The following is a 21,080-nucleotide window of genomic DNA, read 5'->3' as shown; positions in this document are numbered from 1 at the left end:
ATGATGCCACTATCTTTCTCAAAGTCATTACAAAAACACAGGAGGGACTGTACTGGGTGACAGGACTCAACTCTTCTGTCTACTAATTAATCTACCTGCAACACTGCCCAAAAGAGAATGCCATTAGAAAAATACATAAAGAAAGCAAGAAAATGTCATGCTTCCCTTAACCTCCATCAGTGCCTAAGGACTTCCCAAGTCAGATGTGGTTTCTCTGAATGTAGTAACTTTCAAACAGGCCTCTCATCCACATTCCACACATTGTCCAAACTCCCCTTACATCAACATAACCTTAATACCCACAATACACTATGGAGAAGAAGCTGGACATACTTGACTACCTGCACATGAGAAAGTGTTTGTCTTAAACCTACTTCCCAGTTTCATTACGAGAATCTTAGCTTATAAAAGCACTGGTACTCAAGTCTGCATTTCTTTTAGAAAACTACCAGATAACTTCAGACTATTTGAAGAGTTTCAACACCATTTCCAAACAGGAAACAAAAGCCCCCGTTGCACTTTCACACCATCCAGGTAGCTATTTACTTTATTCTCTACAAAGGCAGAAGGTGAGCAGGGGAGGAGGGAAAGAAAAGTAAGAAAGATGTGATGGATATTAAGAAAAGGGATATCCAGCTGAAGCACCGTGTTAGAACAAGCAAAAAAACTACAGTCTATTGGATCTTACGATTCAGCTTTCCAGATGCATCAGGATACACTTACCAACTGCAATCCAGAGAGCACCACGCTCCTCGTGTCCCAACACTCCTAGGGCAACAACCCTTCCTTTGTGGCAGGAGACATAAAACTATCCAGACTACCGTTACAATGTTGACTTGCTGTTTTCTGACTACCTGCACAGCTGAGCACGTGTATTTTAAAGAATTACATATATAAAGTGTCAGGTGTATTTTTGTAGGCATTCAAAAATATTGATTCATATCAATGTTTCCAGGTACACACTATGCAGGAAGAGCTCTATGTATTTGGTTTCATCAAGTGGAACCCACTAACCAACCAGCACAGTCACTGTATTACACCTTTGTTAAGCTATTATTTTACAGACTCCTATTTTGATGACAAAGTTATTCAAGTAGGCCACCTGTGTTGGACAAGTTCAAGACACCTGTCATTCCCATAAAAAGCTAGCGTGTGATTTTCCATGCATGTGTTTTCTGCCTCAGCACCACAGTTAGGAAAGTTACTCAGGCTGTAAAACAACACGTGCAATTAGCTGTGCTGCACAGATCGGCACACACAAAACAAATGGTTTAACCAAGTTATTTGTGGCCATTAGAAATTCTATTTACACACATCTATCTGAATTGTTGGAGGAAAATGACAAATATTTGTATTTTTAAGGGGGATATTTTTAGACAATCCCTTCCCAAACCCAGGTTGTTTTGAGACAGGCTCATTCTGCTGCCTCCGATTACAGTTCTACCCAGAGCTCAGGATCAGGGCTGTGCAACTGCTGCCTCACGGGTGACCTCCAACACTCTTGGGGGAAAACCAAAAGGACTGTTCTCCTGTCAGCCTTCTGCTCTGGCCAAAAGCAAAGGCTCTTGTTTAATGTTAGCTACAGATTTCTACATACTCATTTGCTCACTGTAACAGGAATACAAGAAAATCTGTCAAATACTAGTGGCTGCTGTGGCACTGGAAATATCTCTGGTAAAACAACTGCTGAAGAAGGGAACAAGCTGCCTGCCTGTTCTCATGACCAGTTATTCTCTCTTCCCATCAAGCTGGCTGCCCACACAAACATACAGTAGCAGAAGTTTGAAAAAGGTGAGAAGAGAAGCCTGGCTGAAAGAGACGAGGTGAGAATGACGAGCCTGAGCAGAGGAGAAATTCAGAATTTGGGACAAAGGACCTTCAGGGGGCATGGAGGAATTCAATTGCGGAGTTCATGCAACAGCGGGAGCCATGACATGCATAGGGACACCTGGGATTGATTAAGAGCAAGGAAAAGGTACATTTGGTTAGCAGCTTTGCTGTAGTCAATCTGGTGAAGATCTAGAAAGGGAAAACATGGAGGAAATGAGGCCTAAGTAATAAGAGGATAACTGAAAAAAAACAACTAAAGGACTTACACAGAAAAGGGAACCCTGTAAAACAGAAAGAATGGCAAGAAATTTTAGCTTATTAAAAAAATACTACTAGAACAGTCTATATGTGTTTCTTTAGAAAAGAGAACAAAAGCAGTATCACACATATGGGCAGGTGGGGGAAAACATTGGAGAAAGAAATAGGACACCCACAAATATCATCTTCATGCTGACACGTACGCTGGGGGATACAACTAAGTCAATAGGTAGGTGTATGCACTAAAACACCTACAGGGTGCTTAGAGGTAAAATACAGCACATACAGACGGAGACACCACCGGTCTGCATAAAAAGAAAAGGATGGGAAGTGAGGCAATGGGGAGCAGCATCTCTCATTCCACACTTTTGCAGTCACATACATAGCTCTCCTTGCAGATCTACCCTCCCAAACTTAAGACTACCAAGCCTTTCACTACCTTGTTCCTTCTACCACTTTGCTTTCCAATTAGTAAGGGAAGCTTAATATCAGGTTTCAATCTTTGAGATTATTCATAGAATATCTGAAGTTGAAAGGGACCCATAAGGATCACTGAGTTCAGCTCCCTGCTCCTCACAGGACTACCTAAAACTAAACCATATGACTAAGAGCGACATCCAGACGCTCCTTGAACTCTGGCAGGGTTGGTGCCGTGACCACTTCCCTGGGGAGCCTGTTCTGGTGCTACCCTCTCAGTGAAGAACCTTTTCCTAATGTCCAGTCTGAACTTCCCCTGACACAGCTTCATTCCGTTTCCTTGTGTCCTATCGCTGGTCAACAGAGAGAGGAGATCAGCACCTTTCCCTCCACTGCCCCCCCAGCCCCCTGAGGAAGTTGTAGACTGCAATGACGTCATCCCTCAAAAGACTTTTAAGTCCTTCATGCCAATCATTACAGGTTTTTATCAAAGTATGCTTAACAACATGCTTAACAACACATGACAGCGAAGGAATCAAATTCTGATGCATTGGCAAAAATACCTTTCCAGTTTAGTAACCAACTCTGAGAAAATTCATGCAAAAGGCAGCAGCCAATAAGACATTTAATAGAAAAATAATTAGGATTAAAGTATTTAATTTGTTGAGGCATTGCTTTTAGACATTAATACACAAACCAGTTTCTGCTGAGGATCATAGCCAATACGCAATTTTTACCTTTTTTGTTTTGCATCACCTCATTAATTTCTTTCTTGATTATTGGGGACTTGCAAGAAAACAGAATGGTGCCAAATACATCGACCATTATTCTTTGAAGAAACAGAACATCTTCTCAGAAACTTGAGATAATACAAAATTGAAACCAATTGAGTTGGATGAGAATTTCTGCTAGACAGGTAGGTCTAAGCAATAGTTACTGTGGCTGTATTCTGAACCAGAACACGTTCTAGCTGGCTTAAGACTCCACAGTTTTGGTCTCTGAAGAAATACTACTAACCCCCCCCCATAAACATGACGTAACACTTTTTATCCTTGATAAGAAACAGAAATAGGAACCATTTATCTTCAGCAGCTTGTACTCTGAGTGGATCCGAAACGTCCTGGAGTAGACTATGTATCTACTGGGAGTTCATTATAGCATACGATGTTAATAAAGGCATTTTATTAGCAAAAATGCCATTTTAACAATGTAAGCCTACTCTGCACAAGGATAATCTTATCAGTTAGAGATCATATTCGCATTGTTAAATATTTATTACCTGCATAATCACAAAGGGTAACAACATCCAGAAAAAAAACCCCACAACTGCTCCCTACCTCACTTGAGCTGCATTATATCTAATTAAAAAAAAAATGAAGAATTTACTGTTCATCTCAGCAGCAGCACAACTTATTATTACTTCTCACTAGAAGAGGCATTGCCAATCTTCTGTCAGATTTCAAGAAAAATAAGCAACTACCCAAGAGCTGACATCCAGTAAAAAAAGTTTAAGAAATAATCACAATCTGAATGCTCTTCGATCAACTTTAACAGCACAAGCTTTCTCAAACTATTTCAAAATGGCAGTCAACTACTGCCTCAACAGACAATCAACTTCAGGTTCAGAGCCAGGAGCCACTGTGTCTGCATATAGCAAAGAGCAAGTAAAGCGTTTGAGAACCTGTTTCAGAAACACGGACTTCTGTCAAGTGCAGGGTAACAAGACAGAAGTTTCCAGATGAAACCAGAGATAGCGTGGCATCTGTTTATACAGATGTACAGAGATAATACACTAACTCTGCTCACATTCTAAATTTTGTATTTCTACCACTTACAGCTTTCACAGGCACAGTAAAAGCCATTATCTTAACAATGCAGCATTTCTACTCTTAGCCTTCTAAGTAACAAACAGTGAAACACACACACTTAGCAGCTTCACCAGATTACAAGTACACGCAATGAAGTTCTTGCTTCAACAGCACGGAAGAAGGAGGAGAGTACCTGTCATCGGTGACTGAAGTGATCAACTTTTGTTTTGCTGCTTAGAACTGCATATAAGCAGTAAGTGCATAAAGTACTTGAACACTGAAGGTTGCTGTCAAATAAAGCAAGTTGTTACTTAGTGCTTATACTGTTCAAAAGCATCCATGTACTTTTTTTTTTAAATCAAAGCCAATTATTAAACATTAATGCAAAGTGAAATTAATACAGTAGACTATTGGTTAAAGATTTGTTCTACTTCCAATAAATGCAAGATGATATAGATACATCTATATATGCGTATACAATGTGTGTGCATAGCTAATGAAGTATCAGAGGTAACTGCATGTTTAAATATTTTTTTGCATTTGTGCAGGGCACCTTAGCTGATTCCATGATAAATGGGTGCATTAAACACATGTATCTTTATAGATGCATTTCTTGCTAAGATTAATAAATACTAGCTCACTTTTGCTCATGCAGCCCAACGACCAGTAAATTACTTATATACGCTGGAATCTAAAATCCTTGCAAACACAAGCTGAAGTTTCATGTTTACGAGGAATTACACAAACAATGTTGAATAAATAAAAACCAACACAAGCCATCTCATATTTGAACTGGTCCATGAATGTTGTTTTAATTATCCAAGATTCAACAGTTTTTCAACAGTTTAATTTTCTTAAAAAAAAAAATGGATTTGCTTAAAAAAATAAAGGAAATTGCTCTAGTTTAGGCAGTGCTTTCACTGCAGGAAAAAGAAAAAAACCCCACAAACTAAAAATCCAACAGCCAGAAGAAAAACCCTGAAGGGACGTAGCTACAACCAGGGAAGTGATTGAAGGATTAACAAAGTGAAATCATGAGGTTGATGCAAATTGCCTCAGCCTCCTACCTTCAATATATGTGAGCAATTATACCAGCCAAACCCTAACTGAAAAAACTAGACTTGGAGGGTTAATCAAAAGCTTAAATTGCAACCATCCTGGGAGGTTAGTAAACCCTGGCTACATTTTGCTCTGCGATATATAGAAGTTCAGAGAAGCATTTGTGAACCAGAGGTACTCACATATTTTCACATACACCACTAGCATGTGACCAATTACCATCTTTTAATACAAGTTTTAACAACTTGAGATAACATCTGGAGTTCTATGTCCACATTTGGGCTCCACAGTACAAGACAGACATGGATATGCTGAAGCGAGTCCAGTGGAGGCCACCAGCATGATTATGGATGGGGCTGGAGCGCATGATGTACAAAGCAAGGCTGAGAAAGCTGGGTTTCTTCAGCCTGGAGAAGACCAGCCATCTTCCTGCTCTGTACAGCTGCCTAGAGAAGATGGAGACAGACTCTTCCTGGAGGTCTACAGTGAAATGACACTGGGCAGCAGACAAATTGGAACATGCGAAGTTCTGATTACATACAAGGATTATTTTTTTTTTTTCTTTTAACCGTAAGTATGACCAAATATCATGACAGGCTGGACAGAGAGGTTGTGGAATATCCACCTTTGAATATACTCAAAATTTGACTGACAAGGCCTTGAGCAACGTGATCTAACTGGGTCTGTTCTGAGCAAAGTTGAATGAAATGACCTCCCTTCCAACCTGAATTACTCACTCCTGGATTTCAACAAATTAACCACCCCATTTCTGTGATTGACATTCTGCAAATAGAAGCTTCTACAAACACCTCCCCTTCTTCTCTGAAAACATTAAGTAAAGGACACAGGACAGAAAGTGCAGCCTGTAGGAGTCACAGAACTAAAGGTAGCAATTTTCAGTCAGAACATTGAATTTTTTGTTAGTATCAGATATTTTCATAGCACAGAAGGTTATATGGTATAATCAGTCACTTGAGCTCATAAGCAATCTACTCATTTGCTTGTTAGCGCCACTCTATAGGTTAGTTGTGCTCTTTGACCATCAGGAGGACATACTGAGCATACAACGGTTGACTTTTAAAAAACACTCAGATGTGCATGTCAAAAAGCATGTGGCTTCCTATAGGAGAGAGGACTAAATTTCCTAATCCTGTCATCAAGAATTAGTGCAGAAACAGATTTTATAGATGTTAACACAGTAACCTATTAGATGTTTGTAGGCAACTAGAAAATAGTCCCACAGTAATTTGAGTATGACGGCAATACGCATTAGTTCTGTGGTATGTTCTTTAAAAAGCCATTTAGATGCATTCTGAATGGAATTACGGTCCCTTCCCCACAGTGAACTGCAGCCCCGTGACAGGTTACTAAACCTGCTCCTACTTCCCCCCAAACAATATACGTACGAAAGAATCACAAACCTGAAGTCACTTAGCTGACATTTAACTCCACCTTCTCTTCTCACAACAATTACCAGTTTTTAAAAGTGAAGCATCCATAACAAGGGCAAAGAAATCTAAATAGTATAAGGAGTACAATGTAGTATAATGGTACACACAAGGAGGACCATTTTACATGTTTGAGCATGAAGTTAGGAAGAAATAACAAGCTGTCAAAGAAAGCAAACAATTCATCTTACTGAGAGGATCGTGAATAGCCCCACTAACCTCCAGCTTTTCTGGCAGGGAGGGAGTAGGGAAGAGCTGCACTTATGTGCAACAGTAACTGTAGAACACTGAAGGGGAGCCAAGGTTTCAGAAGCTCTCTAAACCTTAAGGGGAACAACCAAAAGGGAAAAGAAACAGTGAAACAGCGCTTTGGCACTGCAAGCAAAGATATTTACTTAAGGTGTGAATGTGGGGGAACTTGGGGGAGGAAGAGACATCACCCAGAAGACTGGGCATGAGGGAAGAACATGGGAACTGTCACACATGGTATACTTCGAAGCACACGCAGGGGACTACTGCTATATGTGCCACAGCCTAGGGAAGAGACCGTAACTGTCTAGAATTACATTCATACTACAGTGAAAACAGTCAGTCATGTTTTAAACAATTAGTTTACATTTAGCTCACATCAGAGACTGCCTGAAACCTACTAGTAGTTTAGAGCTCCTGAGAACTTCTAACATGCAAGCAGTATCAGATTTTAGCTATTCAAAGACCTCTACATACATTCTTCTCTGTACTTCAAAATCCTCATTAGCTGAAAAATTCATCTTACTACAGATTTAATTTGAACCATTTCAGCTACATCTCTGTTTCTCACCAACTGCAAAAAGCATTTTGAAGAAAATCCACACCTGTTAGATTAATAACAATTTTTATTATGGAAATGACAAATAAAAGATCATTATACTGGTATTTTAGACAGATCCTCTCTTCTACTATAGAAAGGGAAACAGGATGTGAAGCACACACTTAGCTAACATGATGAAAAGTACTTAACAAAAAGCTTAATTTCTTGTATCAGTATGAAATGTCTGAGGCTGGAAATTTTCTGTAATACTCAAGTACATTTAAGATGCTCGAGTATGGCAATGTACTTCCTTCCCCACATACACTATATTATTCTTGAAGAATTTGGAAGTTCACTCTTTATAGTTACAGTGCAAGGAACTTGTACTATGCACAACGTGTCACAATTATTTGCAGTTTATCAGCACTACCAGACCAACTCCAAAATAGAGTTGGTTATACTACACCTGAAAATACTCCAGTGGATATCTGACAGAAATGACGCTGGACCAAGAGATTTTAGGTGTCTCTTCTTTGTACAGCAGCATTCAGAGGCTGCAGCAAACAACAGGACAAGTTCAGCTGTTTGTAGAGCTGTAGAGGCACTCCACAGCAAGTTCAAATGAGAGAGGATTTCGGAAGTGGTAAGGATGTAGATGCTGGCTTTTCCTGCTGCAAGGTCAGTGTAAAGAAGAAAAATAAATGGTTGGACCCGACCCATGTAATCACTAAAATTTTTATCACTGATAGTTACGAAGCCAGAAAAGTCCAGCATTAATTGCTCTTACTCACTCCAGAAGTTAGTGGAAGAGCTGGGAACAGAACCCAGGCACAGTGTAGTATACTCTGCGACTACTGGATTAGAGGAGCTATTTCTTCCAATCCACTAGTAATTTGATTCCAACAAATGACAGAAGAGAGTGAGAGGCTGCAGAGGAGCCAGCTTTGGCTACATTCTGCTAGTCACAAACACATTCTCTTAATTGGTTTCCTCCCTTCAACACTGAAGTTAGGACACCAGTCACTTCCACACTCAGCTGTGATGTAACACCCCAGGGTATTAAATATTACTCAAGAGCCTAGCAGGCAATTGAAGACACAACAACAGCTCAAACAGATTCACAGTCTTAATAAAAGATACAAAAGTTTCCGATCTGCTTTTGTACGGTAATTGATAAGGCTCATAACTGAAAGCTTTGAAAGTTTGTTAAACACTTCCGGTCCTATTAATGGCATACTTCACACCAATCAAGATTTGGTAAGCCCTGTTTTTCACTTCTGTGAACAGTTACAGACCAGATTATGCTGTAAAAAAATTACAGAGGCTCTTCTGAAAAAAAAAAAAAAAAAAAAAAAAAAAATTAAGTTCTACGTTTGCATGTAGCATTGTGCAGACTCCTGTTCATAAAAAAACCTAAATATGTTACCAGAATTATTTTTTCGCTGTTAAAGCAAAGTGGATGTCAAATAAAGCAATACAGTCAGTCATCTTTCTAGGTAAGTAAGAATGTATGTGAACAGGATATTCCAACAAAGAAACAAGAATATGTCTTTAAATATAAAGCTAATTCTTCAATGCAATTAGCAATGTCAAATGTAGTGTATGCCATTTGAAAGCGTTTTTAAATCCTATCCCTTGAATAAAAAAAAAGTTTTTCTTTTTAAACATATATCTAAAAAAGTAGTTTTATTACTGCTAATCACTGCCTGAGGCATTGTTTCTTCTGGATGGTAATTTTTCCTTAACCTATTAAGAAAAATTGGACTGGCAACACTAAAAATTAGTAAGACATTACCTGCCTAAAAGTAGTAACATGTCAAAGAATAATAATTTACTTGAATAATGCATGTATCTCTCATTAAACACAAAGAGAAATTCAAGTCCATTTTGAGGTTCAGAAGATTTAAGAAGATTCTCCACCCGTGTGCCCCCCCCCCAGATAGTTCAGCTGCTGCAGCAAACTTGAAAGCTCGTTTTTTGTTTTAGTTTTTCTATTTAGCATGCACAATAAAAGCTAGTTTCACCTCAATCTGGTTTCCATTATCAGAAAAAAAATTAATTGCAAACACTAAGTTCTTCTAAAAGGGGGTTTCTAAGCCCAATGACATAATTAAAATGATTTCTTAATCCCAAACATAGTTTACAAAGGAATTTCAGATCGGTCTGAACTGAAAGCATCCACGCCTGAGGGCTTTCCCCATTAATAAAATAATTAATTTTTAAAATAAGTAACAAGAAATTAGAATGCCAGATTTGGATCCTTATTTCCCTGGCTTAAATAGATGAGCCACCACTTATCAACACTAGTAAATCAGTTCTTTGCTATGTGTTAAGTCTGGCATTTCCATTTTCATAGCAGTTTAAGAGTTATCCTTACACAAGATAACAAAACATACAAAACTGGGTGTGTTACAATAACCATGGAAGCCAGCCTAAACTGGAAGCCAAGACACAGAGTTATCCATGCCGACTTTTACACACCCTTGGAGAACCAGTCTTCTAGAAGCGATCACCGCCCATGTCATTTAGTTATCTTACACAGCAAGCAAAATTTATGCTACTCATTGATCTTAATTTTTGTTTGACATCAGATCTTCAAGCACATACTTAGCTATTTAACACTTCTCTCATATCACGCGTTATGCTGTCACCTCCAGGTACGTGATCCCTTGTCACATATGGGATGACACACCACCAGGGTCCACAATCCAGTGGACAATTCTATTGCTGACAGTAACATCTACCTCACAAGTGGTCGCAGGACCAGACATCCGTTCATCATGTGCTTGCTGAAGCACCACAGGCGTATGCAGTTGAAAAAACCTGACAATCCGGAATAAGCATTTGGAAGAGGTTCGGATTTCATCAATCAGTCTCCTAACGAAAATATAGGGTTGTTTGCTGGGTACATGCACATTTTAACATAACTACAAGCCACAAAAAACGTCTAACTTGAACACGCTTTTAGTTCGCTACTAGAAATTTTAAGTTTAAGAGGGTATCACAGCATTTCTACTGCCTCTTCCTGCAGACAATTTTCTGCATGGCTGAGTCATAACTAACATTACATCATCTTACCCAGGGAGGGGCACAATTTCCGTACAGTAAGAACTACCTCTTACAACTAGAGGAGCTTATTAAAGTTGCAGAAATCAAAGCAATCTAGGATACAAATACTGCACCGGGGGGGGGGGGGGGGGGGGGGGGGTGGGGCGGGGAGAGGAGAAAACCCCAAACTAAACTTGCATCTAGCTCAGTCTCAAAGTATGTTGACTTTGCATACCTATTACTTTATATACAATAATGCTTCAACACATCTCCAAATTCACAAGCATTCATAACTATGATGATTTGTATATAAATAATGAACACATTAGAAGGAAAGAAAAGTCAGACTTTAACATCTTGTTCTTCAGAAATATCATAGGAGACCACAGCTTTACTGACAGACTAGAAGTAGTCCCAGAGGGCCCAGCACCATTTACCCTGTAACTCTAAGTAAAAATGGATCAACAGTTTCATTATTTCTCACCAGCACATCATTGCAGATGTCCCTTAGCTCAGTCTCAATTTTCTCTCTGTATTCTCGAGCCATCTGCTGTTTTTTCTCAGCACCTTCCGTCTTTTGTTCAATACTTGAGACGACTCTCCAAGATGACCTACGGGCTCCTACAACATTTTTATAGGCAACAGAGAGAAGATTCCTCTCTTCGTTGGACAACTCAGCTCCTTGCTCAGTCACAGACTTCATGCAACTTGCCATGTCATCATATCTTTCAGCCTGCTCAGCCAGTTTGGCCTTCTGCACCAGCTCATTTTTATCCATGCTGATATTTCTAAAGAGGAAAAATAGTGAGGCGTTATTCAGACATTGACCAAGGACAAAGGTGTTTTAACTTCATATGCAGAGCAACCATTCTCTAAGCAGTTTAGAACTGTGAGAGGTACAACTGAAATCCAGAACACAAGTACAAACACTCAATGCTCTAACACACGGATATGTGGATCGAAGACTTAAAAGTCACAGCATCCTCCTGAAAAATTGTTAACTTTTAAAAATATGTTATTATTTTAATAAATGCAAACAAAAGCATCCAAAAGTGAAATAAAAGCAAATCATTCCAATCTTATGCACATAAACAATGCAGTTCTTTGCCATCACTCTCTCATAAGGCTACATTCAAGCTGCAGCATCAACTGCATCCAATTATCAATATAACAGAATTGACAAAGAAAATATCTAACAGTAAGTTCTTCACAGGAACAGACCAAATAAAGGCTAGACAAACAGTACCAGGCAACTCTCTGTGTCTTAACAGAATCTTACAGTTACATGCAGAAAGACTTGGCACAGTGATCTGCAAATCAAATCCCACACTGGATGTTAAAGTCACAATCCACAAAATATCTAAATTTCAAGGTGTACACCCTTGAACAATATTAACTTCCTTTCCCAAAATAGGATACGGTAGACATTCTGAGCAAGGTACTGCTTCTCAGCCTGAGAGACTATGCTTTCAGAGACAAAAGGAAATTTTACTATTTAAAAATATTACTTCAGCATCAGTATTTGAGATAGCACAACCTGGCTGAGATGCTTCATTACCTGCATCTTATGAGCACTTTAAAAAAAAAATAAGAATAAAAAAATCAAGCTCTGCTGAACAGAGATAACGGGGAGGGTGGTGTGTGTGTGGGGGGGTGTTCGGTACATCAGGAAAGAATACTCCTCCCTTACCCCCCATCTTTTTCTGTATCTTGACTTGATCATTTTGAGGCCCTGGCAATGTGCTTTGGGATACACCATCCTTTAAAGTTTGACTAGCTTATTAAAGCAAGAACCAATTTTGGTCACGTATGCTTCATGTATTTCTGTATGTTCCATACACAACAATCCAGCATCTTAATCTTTAACCACTAATCTTTTTGTCATTTTTCATTTAGTTACCACAAACAACAGTAGCACTATCTTCCACTTATGAATAAATTAAGCACGGTTTAGCATTCCAGTCACCTGAAAGGGAAAGTTTTAATAGCTCCTACCCCCAACACCGGGGCACAAACTCAGCAGCTGTTCCGCAGCGTTTGCAAACATGCGTTGAAAACTTGACCGCACCGCGAACAGCGGGTTAAGGAGCCATTTTAAGGCAAGGTTTTGGCTACGGTTATTTACCAGCCGGTGTGATCAGGACGAGCGTGGTTAAAACGCCGGCCCCAACGCCCGTCTACCGGGCCCCCAGGCTGCCCGCAGGCTGCTACGGCAGCATCCTCCCCAGGCGGCCAGGCCGCCCGCCCTTCCCGGCGGCCGAGGGCGACCGCCCGCAGGCACGGCGAGGGCAGGGCGCTGCCCGCGGTTCCCCGCACACGAGGTGACAGCAGAAAATGGAGCGGCCCGGGGGAGGAGCGGGCGCGCGGCCCCCCGGGGCGAGGAGGCACGCTCCGGGCCGCCCCTCCCCGCGCTTGCGGCCGCATCCGACCGCCGCGGGGACACCCAGCGCCTCGCCGGCCGCCTTTGTCATGGCGGATCGGCGCCGGAGCCCAGCCCACTTCAGCGCGCGTTAATCCCGCTCACCTCCGCCCAGCGCCGGGGGCGGCAGCGGAGGAGGATGCCGCGTTCCCGCCGCGGCAGCAGCCGGACGAGGGGAAGGCCGCGGGCTCAGCCCCGGGGGACGGGGAGGGGGGGGGGGAAAGGGGGCGGCGGCGGCGCCCCCCGCACCGTCCCGGGAGAGCCGCCGCTACCGCCCGGACCCCTCGGCCGGGGGGGTGGGGGCGGAGGGAAAAGGAAAAGATGGGCGGAGGCGGGGGGGAGGGGGGCTGGGCAGAGGGGAGGGAAGCGAGCCCGACCGAGGGGCGGCCGCTGCGGCTCTTCCGCGCCCGGGCAGCGCTCCCGGCGGGAGACCACACCCAGCGGCGGCCGCCCGCGCCCCGCGCGCCGGCCCCCCGCCCCCGCCCGGCGGAGGCGGCGCCCCCCACCCCCCCGCCACGCGCCCACGGGCGCCGGGTCGCCCCCACCCGCCGCGCCACGGGCGGGGCCCTCACCTGCCGCCCCCTCCCCCGCCTCGCCGCCCCCTGTGGCTCTTCCCCTCCCCCCCTCACCGGCGGGGAGGGGCAGCCGCGGCCTCACCTGCGCGGCCCCCGCCGCCCTCCGCAGCGGCCCCCGCGGGACAGGCTGCTCCCGCCGCCCCGCTCCCTCCCCGCGGAGCCGCCCTGCCGCCGCCGCCGCCGAAGCCGGAGGGGGGGAGGGAGTTAGGGAGGGCTCGGCGCTGCCCGCCAGCCGCCTCGCTCGGGGCCCCCCCCCCAAACCCCAGGGGCGGGGGGCAGCGTCCCGGGGCGGTCGCCCAGCGCAGGGGCCGGAGGCGGGGCGGCGCGGCAGGCCCCGTTACCTGTGCGCGGCGAGAGCGCGGCGGCGGGTGTCTCGGGGCGGGCGGCCGGCGCGGACTGTGCCTGTCTCGCGGCTCGCTGCGCTGCAGCCTCTCTCCCAGCGCCACACACGGCGTCTCCGCCAATCACCGCGCCGCAACGCACGGGCAGCGCACCGCCCGTGACGTCAAGCGGGGCCATGGCAACGGCGAAGGCGCGAGCACGAGCCCGCGCCTCCCCCGGCGCGCCACAGGGTGGAGGCCTCGCCAACCGCCGCGGGCGCCGGCGGCGCGCGGGAAGGCGGGATACGCCTAGAACCGGCGGCCCCGCCCGCGGCCGCGCGCGTCTCCCCCCGCCCGACTGCGGAGCCGAGCGGGGGTGTTGTCCGCGCTGCGGGGCTGCCGCAGGGCCGGGCCGGGCCGGGCCGGGCCGGGCCGGGCGAGGCGGCGTCCCGCCCCCTCAGCCCTGTCCTCTTGACGCACCGCCAGCCGTCTCGCCCGGCCCGGCCCGGCCGCTGCCCGGCGGGGAGCCCACATCCCCTTCCTCGCCTTCGCCGCTGTTCGGCTGAGGAGATCGGCGGTGGCGGAGCTGTCCCCGGGCCTGGGCACAGGGCGCCGTGTGGAAACGGGGAGCGGGGGGGGGTCCGGCACCGCCTAATGTGGCCGTGGGTTGTGTGTGGGTGTCCTCCCCGCCCCCCATTTACCGCACAGCCCAAGCGACCTCTCCTGGCTTTGTGTTTTCCACGAGGGCCGAGTTTTAAGAACTAACCCCCTTGCCAAGCCCCCGCGGGGCCTGGCTGGGCATCCGGACCCGTTCCCGTTGCAGGGCCGCAACGTGGGCGCCTGTGATGGAGGGTGGGTTGGTGGTGGAGCTCCGGTGTACTGAGGGGGGCAGTCCCGGTGCGCGTGGATCTGTCTGACGTCCTGCCTGTGCTGAGCTGGGCATGGAGCCGTGTGCCAGGAACCAAATCCCGGCCCGGGAGTGGGAAGGAGGTTGTGGGTTGGAAAGGAAAGACCCAGAAGAGGACAGCACACGGAGCCTGGGCAGGAGCCCCGGGGAGTGGCGGCAGAGCTCTGGGAGACCCTGCCTGGGACTGGTGGGGTGGACACTGTGCCGGGCTTTGCAGATGCAGAGCAGTCTTTTTGCAAGCCTCTCCCTTGGAAAGGCAAACGGGAATTTCGGCCAGCACCACGCAAACGCAAACGTTGATGAGAATGTGCTGACAGGAGTAGGAAGAGTATTAAAATAATAAGCATTGCTGTTGTTGGAAATGTTCTTTTGAAAAAAGTGTTTCCCAAAGGTGTTCAAAGCCTGCATTCACTTGTCCCCTTTTTGAAGAGCTTGCCCCAGCTTGATTCCCTGTCTCAAGTATGCGGTGTCCTGACCTCTCGTATGCTTTCTTCTGGGCTCTGGGATCAGCACTATCTCACAGAATTAGAAATAAGATGGAGAAAGCACCTCGATCTGTTTTTGAAAAGGGTCAGGTAGGATAGAGGGGGTAGGGAGATTTTCTCTTCCAGACTCACGTATCAGGCAATGCCACAGAACAGGAGCATCTCTAGTGGGAGAGGGAGATTCCCCCCCAGGGGCTTGCTCCAGGCTCTAGTGCCTATGGGAGACCCTGGTGAGCATTCTGCCTGATCCCTTTTCAATGCAGGTTTCATATAAAACCTCAGGCTCTGGTCACGTGGTCGGTTACTGTATCCCAACTGTGGAGCCGTAACTGGAAATCAAGCAGCAGCAGCTTTCTGAGCGATTCCTGCTCGGATCACAAATACTTGCTTGACTAATTGTTCAAAACAACTCACACAGAAGTAGCCACAGGACAGGATGGACATGGGTTTATGTAGACAGAGTCATAAGAATCTGTTCGTAGGGCAGTGTCTGGGAATAGCATAGGAAGAGTGAGGTGCTTGCTTCTTGGAAGGCAAGAGGAAGTTACGAATGTATTTGTGTTCTTGACTAGTGACTGGCCAGGACCAGGTTGGTACAGCACCAGAGAAAGCAGCATCAACAGGTTCTCCTGCAGATGCGCTGCCTTCTGCCTCGTGCCTCCTAGTCTTGCCTGCATGCCTCCCTCTGTCTTTTCCAGGCACTTCTGGGGTAGCTTCTTGGCGTGTTCCTTGTCTTCCTTCCACCCTGCAATGATGAAGTGACTGTAGACCTGAGAGTGCGATAAAGTGACCAGAATGGGGGTTTTATTTCTAAATCATCAAAACAACGATCCTGTGTTTTGACTGAGTATCAGAAAGGTGCTATTTTAAGCTCTGCGTGACAAGGTTGACTTTTTAAGAATAGGACTTTTTCATTTACCCTTAAAATTGTATCATATAAAGAACAGTTAGGTTTTCTGTGGTGGCATTGGGGTTTGTTTATGGATCTCTCACTACCCATTCTCATTGCCTAAGATGTATGTCGGGGTTTGTTATAATGTACATTTTTCTCTGTGTAAGTTTCATCCAGCAGCTTCTGTTATATTAGACATTGATTTAACAGTAGGGTATTTTTTTTTTTTTGATTTCTCATCAGTTCTAGTGCCTTCCATTTACTTTCATTAGGTTTAATGAATTTCGCTGATGTTCCTCTGGAATATTGGTGGAACGCTCATGAAGAGAGCTAAAAAAAAAAAGCAAAGTGGGCAATATTGGGTAGAGCAAAGCTCACCAAAATTTACTAGCTGTGTCAGGTGAGAACATCACTGTTGCTTAATTTAAATGTGAAGAAGAATATAACCTTCCTTTTTACTTCCCCAATGATGCTTTCTTGGGGTATACAATACAGAGGAGTTCGTTTTTCAAACAAGCATCGTTAAGGCTGAGGTTCATAATGTATTCCAATACACAATGCTGCTTCATCTTATCTGCTTTTATTTTTTATCATTATTTTCCACTTTAGGAAGCAATAGGAGGAGAGCTTGAGAGCTGTACTTGAACACAGATGGTAAGATGGCACAGCATTTGCTGCAACTTGCTTCAAGTTATGTTACAGAGTTCATTTTTAACATAAGCTTTAAACCTTTATTTTGTAGAAAAGTCTCATTGAAATGGCAACCACCCAAATATAGACTATACATTTTTCGGAGGCACTTGAATATTTTGTGGTAACATGATGAAAAATTAACTGATACAGGAAAAATAATAATCCTTAAAAGTGCATAAAGAATCCAGGCTGGAGCATATATTAGATGAAGCACAGGTATGTATTGCTTCTTGATATCTCCAGGAAATATAGGGGAACCCCTTGTGAAGTAGGCTGCAATACTGTAGGCAGTGTTAATAGTTTTGTGGAAGGAAAACATCAGCCTTTCCATTCACTCCTTTCCATTATTTCTGTTTTTGGAGTGAATGGAACGTCTCCTGCAACAACCCTAATTGCCACTAACCATAGTTTTTGTTTGCTAACAGCCCCATATGTCAATAGACTCTGCACTCTTTCCCCTTCAAGTCGGCTATTTTTGCCAAACACCATTTCCACTCCTCTGGATTTCATGAACGCTGCCATTTGAAACAGATCCAAGGAATTAGACATTACTCACCTTTGCATATGCTGTCTCTTGAACAGATACTCTCCTGCTGTCTTCTATTCTTACATTTCCTGCACTTTTCCCCCAGTGTGGAATGTTTTATTTTGTCTTGCTTATTGCAGTTTTGACCAGGGAACCTTGTCTCTTAAAAAGATAGGCTTTAAGCAGTTTCCCTTTTCTTCAAATGCATTTTCCCTGCTGCTCTCCACGCAGTTTTTTGTTCGATGACTTGCACTTTCACTATCTCAGACTGTCAGGCGTACTTGTCGGCAGCTAGGAGCAAAAACTCATTTGTAGAGTTAGACACATTTGCATATAAAAGTATATATATATATGTCTGTTTATTTACATTGCTTCTCTCCTTCTTATATGAGAGGAAGAAATTGAGGGATGGGGGTGGGGGGTGAAAATGACCCCAGATACCTTTTATTCTCCCTCTAGCACAGCATTTAGTTCTTTCTTCTTCCCTCTCATCCTTTCTCCTGTAAGCGTTTAGTTATTCTTCCCTGTGCTTAACCATATTTAATAAAAAGTGGACAGGTAGCAAGGCAGGGTTATCCACGCACTAGAAGAGGATGACAGGATTTTGGGGGGGTTACCCTCACACAGGCCAAGGAAGGCAGTCCAGGAACTCTGTAGGAATAGCTCTTAAAAGTTGGTGAATGCTATCAGGACTGGAAGGCGTAGCGGTGGTTGCTCTCAGTGCTAACCAGGCTACTGCTAGAAAATGGAGATGTTCTGATTGACTGTTTTTTCCTGGGAACAGGAAAATGAGGAAAGGCAGCCTTGCAAAGGGCATTTCTCCGGAGACCAGGATATGATACTGCAAATCTACAGCCTGCGGAGGGGGGGCGGGAGAAGAGTTGGCAGCTGTGTCGTGTGCTCTCCTGCTGTCAGAAGCTACTTTTCTGGAAGCTGCTTGCTCAAAATGCTGACTGTTGTGACTTTGTTACATACATACCTTTCTGTGCTGATTCTCAGGCTACATGATTATACTGTATATAGTAGTATTCTTATGCAGCCTTTGTGTGCTTCTCTAGGGCTTTGAGCTTCTTGCCTCCCACTTAGCAGAAGCAAGATCGTCAGAGTATTACCACCTTTCTAGAATAAAACATTTATTAACATATTTAGGAATCTGTCCTAGCTATCTTTATTTCTTTCCTTGGCCACAGCCTGTGATTTACAAGCCAAACTTCAAGCTTTGCACAAGGGAATGAGATGTTTCATCCCGCTCCTTTGTAGTCTGATTGTGCTTTTGGATCAACTGACATTCTTCATCCTCAGAACAGTCTTGTAGGTTGACCCAACTGAGAGACTTTAGTGAAGGATGGATGCATTTTAGACTTTTCTTTCTGTTCCTCCCCTCCCCACCCCAGCCCTGGCCCTGTGGTCTAAAATGAGTCAGATTCTGACTCTGTGTCAGGTGCCAGTGATAAAACATATAAATTGTGGATAAGGCCGCTATTTTCCATCACTGAGTGGAAAGTAGTTAGAGCTGCTGGATCTCAACATGGCTTTTCCCTCTGCCTCACCAAAGATGTCCTGAGAACCTTCTCTGACCTCCTCACCTGTCTGTCCATAGTCTAGTTTTACAAAAAATGACACATTTAGCTCAAGAATCAAAGTACCAGTGAGTCCTGCTTAAGTAATCCTGTACCTTGGATTAAAATCCTGAAATTATTTCGGATGTGGACTAGTTTAAATATATATTATTAGAGAGTTAGTGCATGATTGGAAATGTCCCCAAGGATGATTCCTCAGATTCATCTGTCAATAAAATGCGAAGGTCATTTTCACAAAAATAATTTTAAAATGTTTCCAAACATCTTGTCACCAAAGTGACAAGTATCCAAGAAGGATGTCAGGATACCCACCAAATAAATGGCGTACAAGTGATGAATTGTAAGTTAGCACATTCCTTCTTTCCAAAAAAAAAGATGTAAAATGGCAACTTCCTTCACAGAACTTGCCACCAAATGATGAAGATAAATCAACACTGCTCTTTACCTCCTACTGACCTTTCTGAGAAAGGAAGCTAGATGCTGTTATTTCTTGTTTACAGAAAGCTCCAGAAAGGTATGAAAGACTTAAGTTTGCACAGGTGTCATTAAAAAGCTGAATTTAATCTAAATAACTTTTATTTCTGGCATTTGGTGTATGAGATGGGGGAGAACATCAGGACCTGGCCGCACTTGAAGGGCTGCAATAACTTTCAGTAACTAGTTAGCTGGAAGGAGGGTTTGAGAGGTCTGGGTGGCAAGGCTGTTATGTATAAAATGTAGGCCCGTATATGGATCTCATTTAGTTCCTTTTATTGTAGTGTTTCAGTGCATCGCTGACATCTGAGCACCTACATAATGAATGTAAAAGTGTGCAAATTCTTGAATTGCTGAGAGCTCATTTTGAAAATGGGAAACTTGGCATTGCTTTGGGTGGAAAATTCATTTCCCATGGAAAATTCAGTTTGTTTCTGTGTTATACCTGAGTTGATTTTACAATATTAGATGCAAACTCAAAAGCTGCATGGAAGAACAAAGTTCATCACTCTTGAATAAGATTGATTAATTCGACTATTTTAAGATGCAGCTAAGGAGCGTTTTAGGGATGCTGCTGCAGTCATCAGAACCGTGAAGAAATCAAATGAAATATCCCCAACCATCAGCAACAAAAAGGAGATTTAACACCGGTGTTTGAAAACACTTGGCTAGACAGAGGCCTGCAAGTGGAATATATATGGTTTATATATTATGTTTTTATTATATTCTCATTCCTAACCGATTGCCCAATGTTGAGGTATTTGTGTGTCTTCCAAGGATACATTGAAAGAGCGTACTACGTATGTTTTCTTCTCCCTTTCTCCTTACAGGAAGCAAGATGGATGGTGCCGAAATGGGCGTGCTTTGCCCTGGGATGCATGAAGGCAGTTGGCCACCCGCTCCGCCTGGGGCACTGACTGAATGTGGGTCCTCCGGGGCTGGAAGTGTGAGTTCAAGTGAATTTAATATGGTGTTGATAAATTAACTGCATCGGTCTTATCCTCGTCCTCCACACAGGACTGAATTGCACCCTGAATTATTAAATCCTGACTAATTCTGTTGGTTTATAGATGAAAACAGTTCTTTTCTTTTTGCAAACAATAGCCATTGGGATTTGGGAACTTGGAACTCTTTTTAGCTTGTATTCGTTTCCGTTATGTGTAACTGCTCTTGAGTGAGCAAGGTAATACTTAGAAAGTGTTACCAGAAGAGACAGGATGTCTTGAAGCAAACTTGAGACTAACCTCATTCTATTATACCTACTTTGATTTATTTTTGGACTTATTTTTATTTATTAATGCTTACTAGCTAATGTTATTTTAATGTTGATTGTCAGGAAAAAGGCTCCATAATGTCGTTTTAAATCAGTTCTGCCACTTAATTTCAGAGCTTCTTGTCTTGTATGCATTTATCCTGAGTTTGTCTCTTATTTTTTAGATAATAAATTATTTACTTTCTTTACATTCTTTAGAAATATACCATAGGTGTTAGAGTTGAAGGCATCAGAAAAAATGCCAAGGTGCAAATTACCAGTCTCATAGGGTACACCCT

At 43.9% G+C, this 21,080-nt stretch overlaps 1 protein-coding gene across 1 annotated transcript in view; it reads right to left on the bottom strand.

Annotated features, from left to right (window-relative positions):
- The window catches only part of YWHAZ (tyrosine 3-monooxygenase/tryptophan 5-monooxygenase activation protein zeta), a 28,374-nt gene extending 14,341 nt beyond the window's left edge, over positions 1-14,033 (bottom strand). Inside the window, exons 1-2 of the mRNA XM_059836112.1 lie at positions 13,994-14,033; positions 11,143-11,446 (exon numbers count right to left, since the gene is read on the bottom strand). Of these exons, the coding sequence (XP_059692095.1) occupies positions 11,143-11,436 (294 nt within the window). The 5' untranslated portion in view covers positions 11,437-11,446; positions 13,994-14,033. The remainder of the gene's footprint in view (positions 1-11,142; positions 11,447-13,993) is intronic.
- Between the last annotated feature and the right edge of the window lie 7,047 nt (positions 14,034-21,080).

Source organism: Gavia stellata, chromosome 3 (assembly GCF_030936135.1).
Source record: "Gavia stellata isolate bGavSte3 chromosome 3, bGavSte3.hap2, whole genome shotgun sequence".
Lineage (NCBI taxonomy): Eukaryota > Metazoa > Chordata > Aves > Gaviiformes > Gaviidae > Gavia > Gavia stellata.
This window is presented reverse-complemented; position numbering and strand designations above follow the sequence as displayed.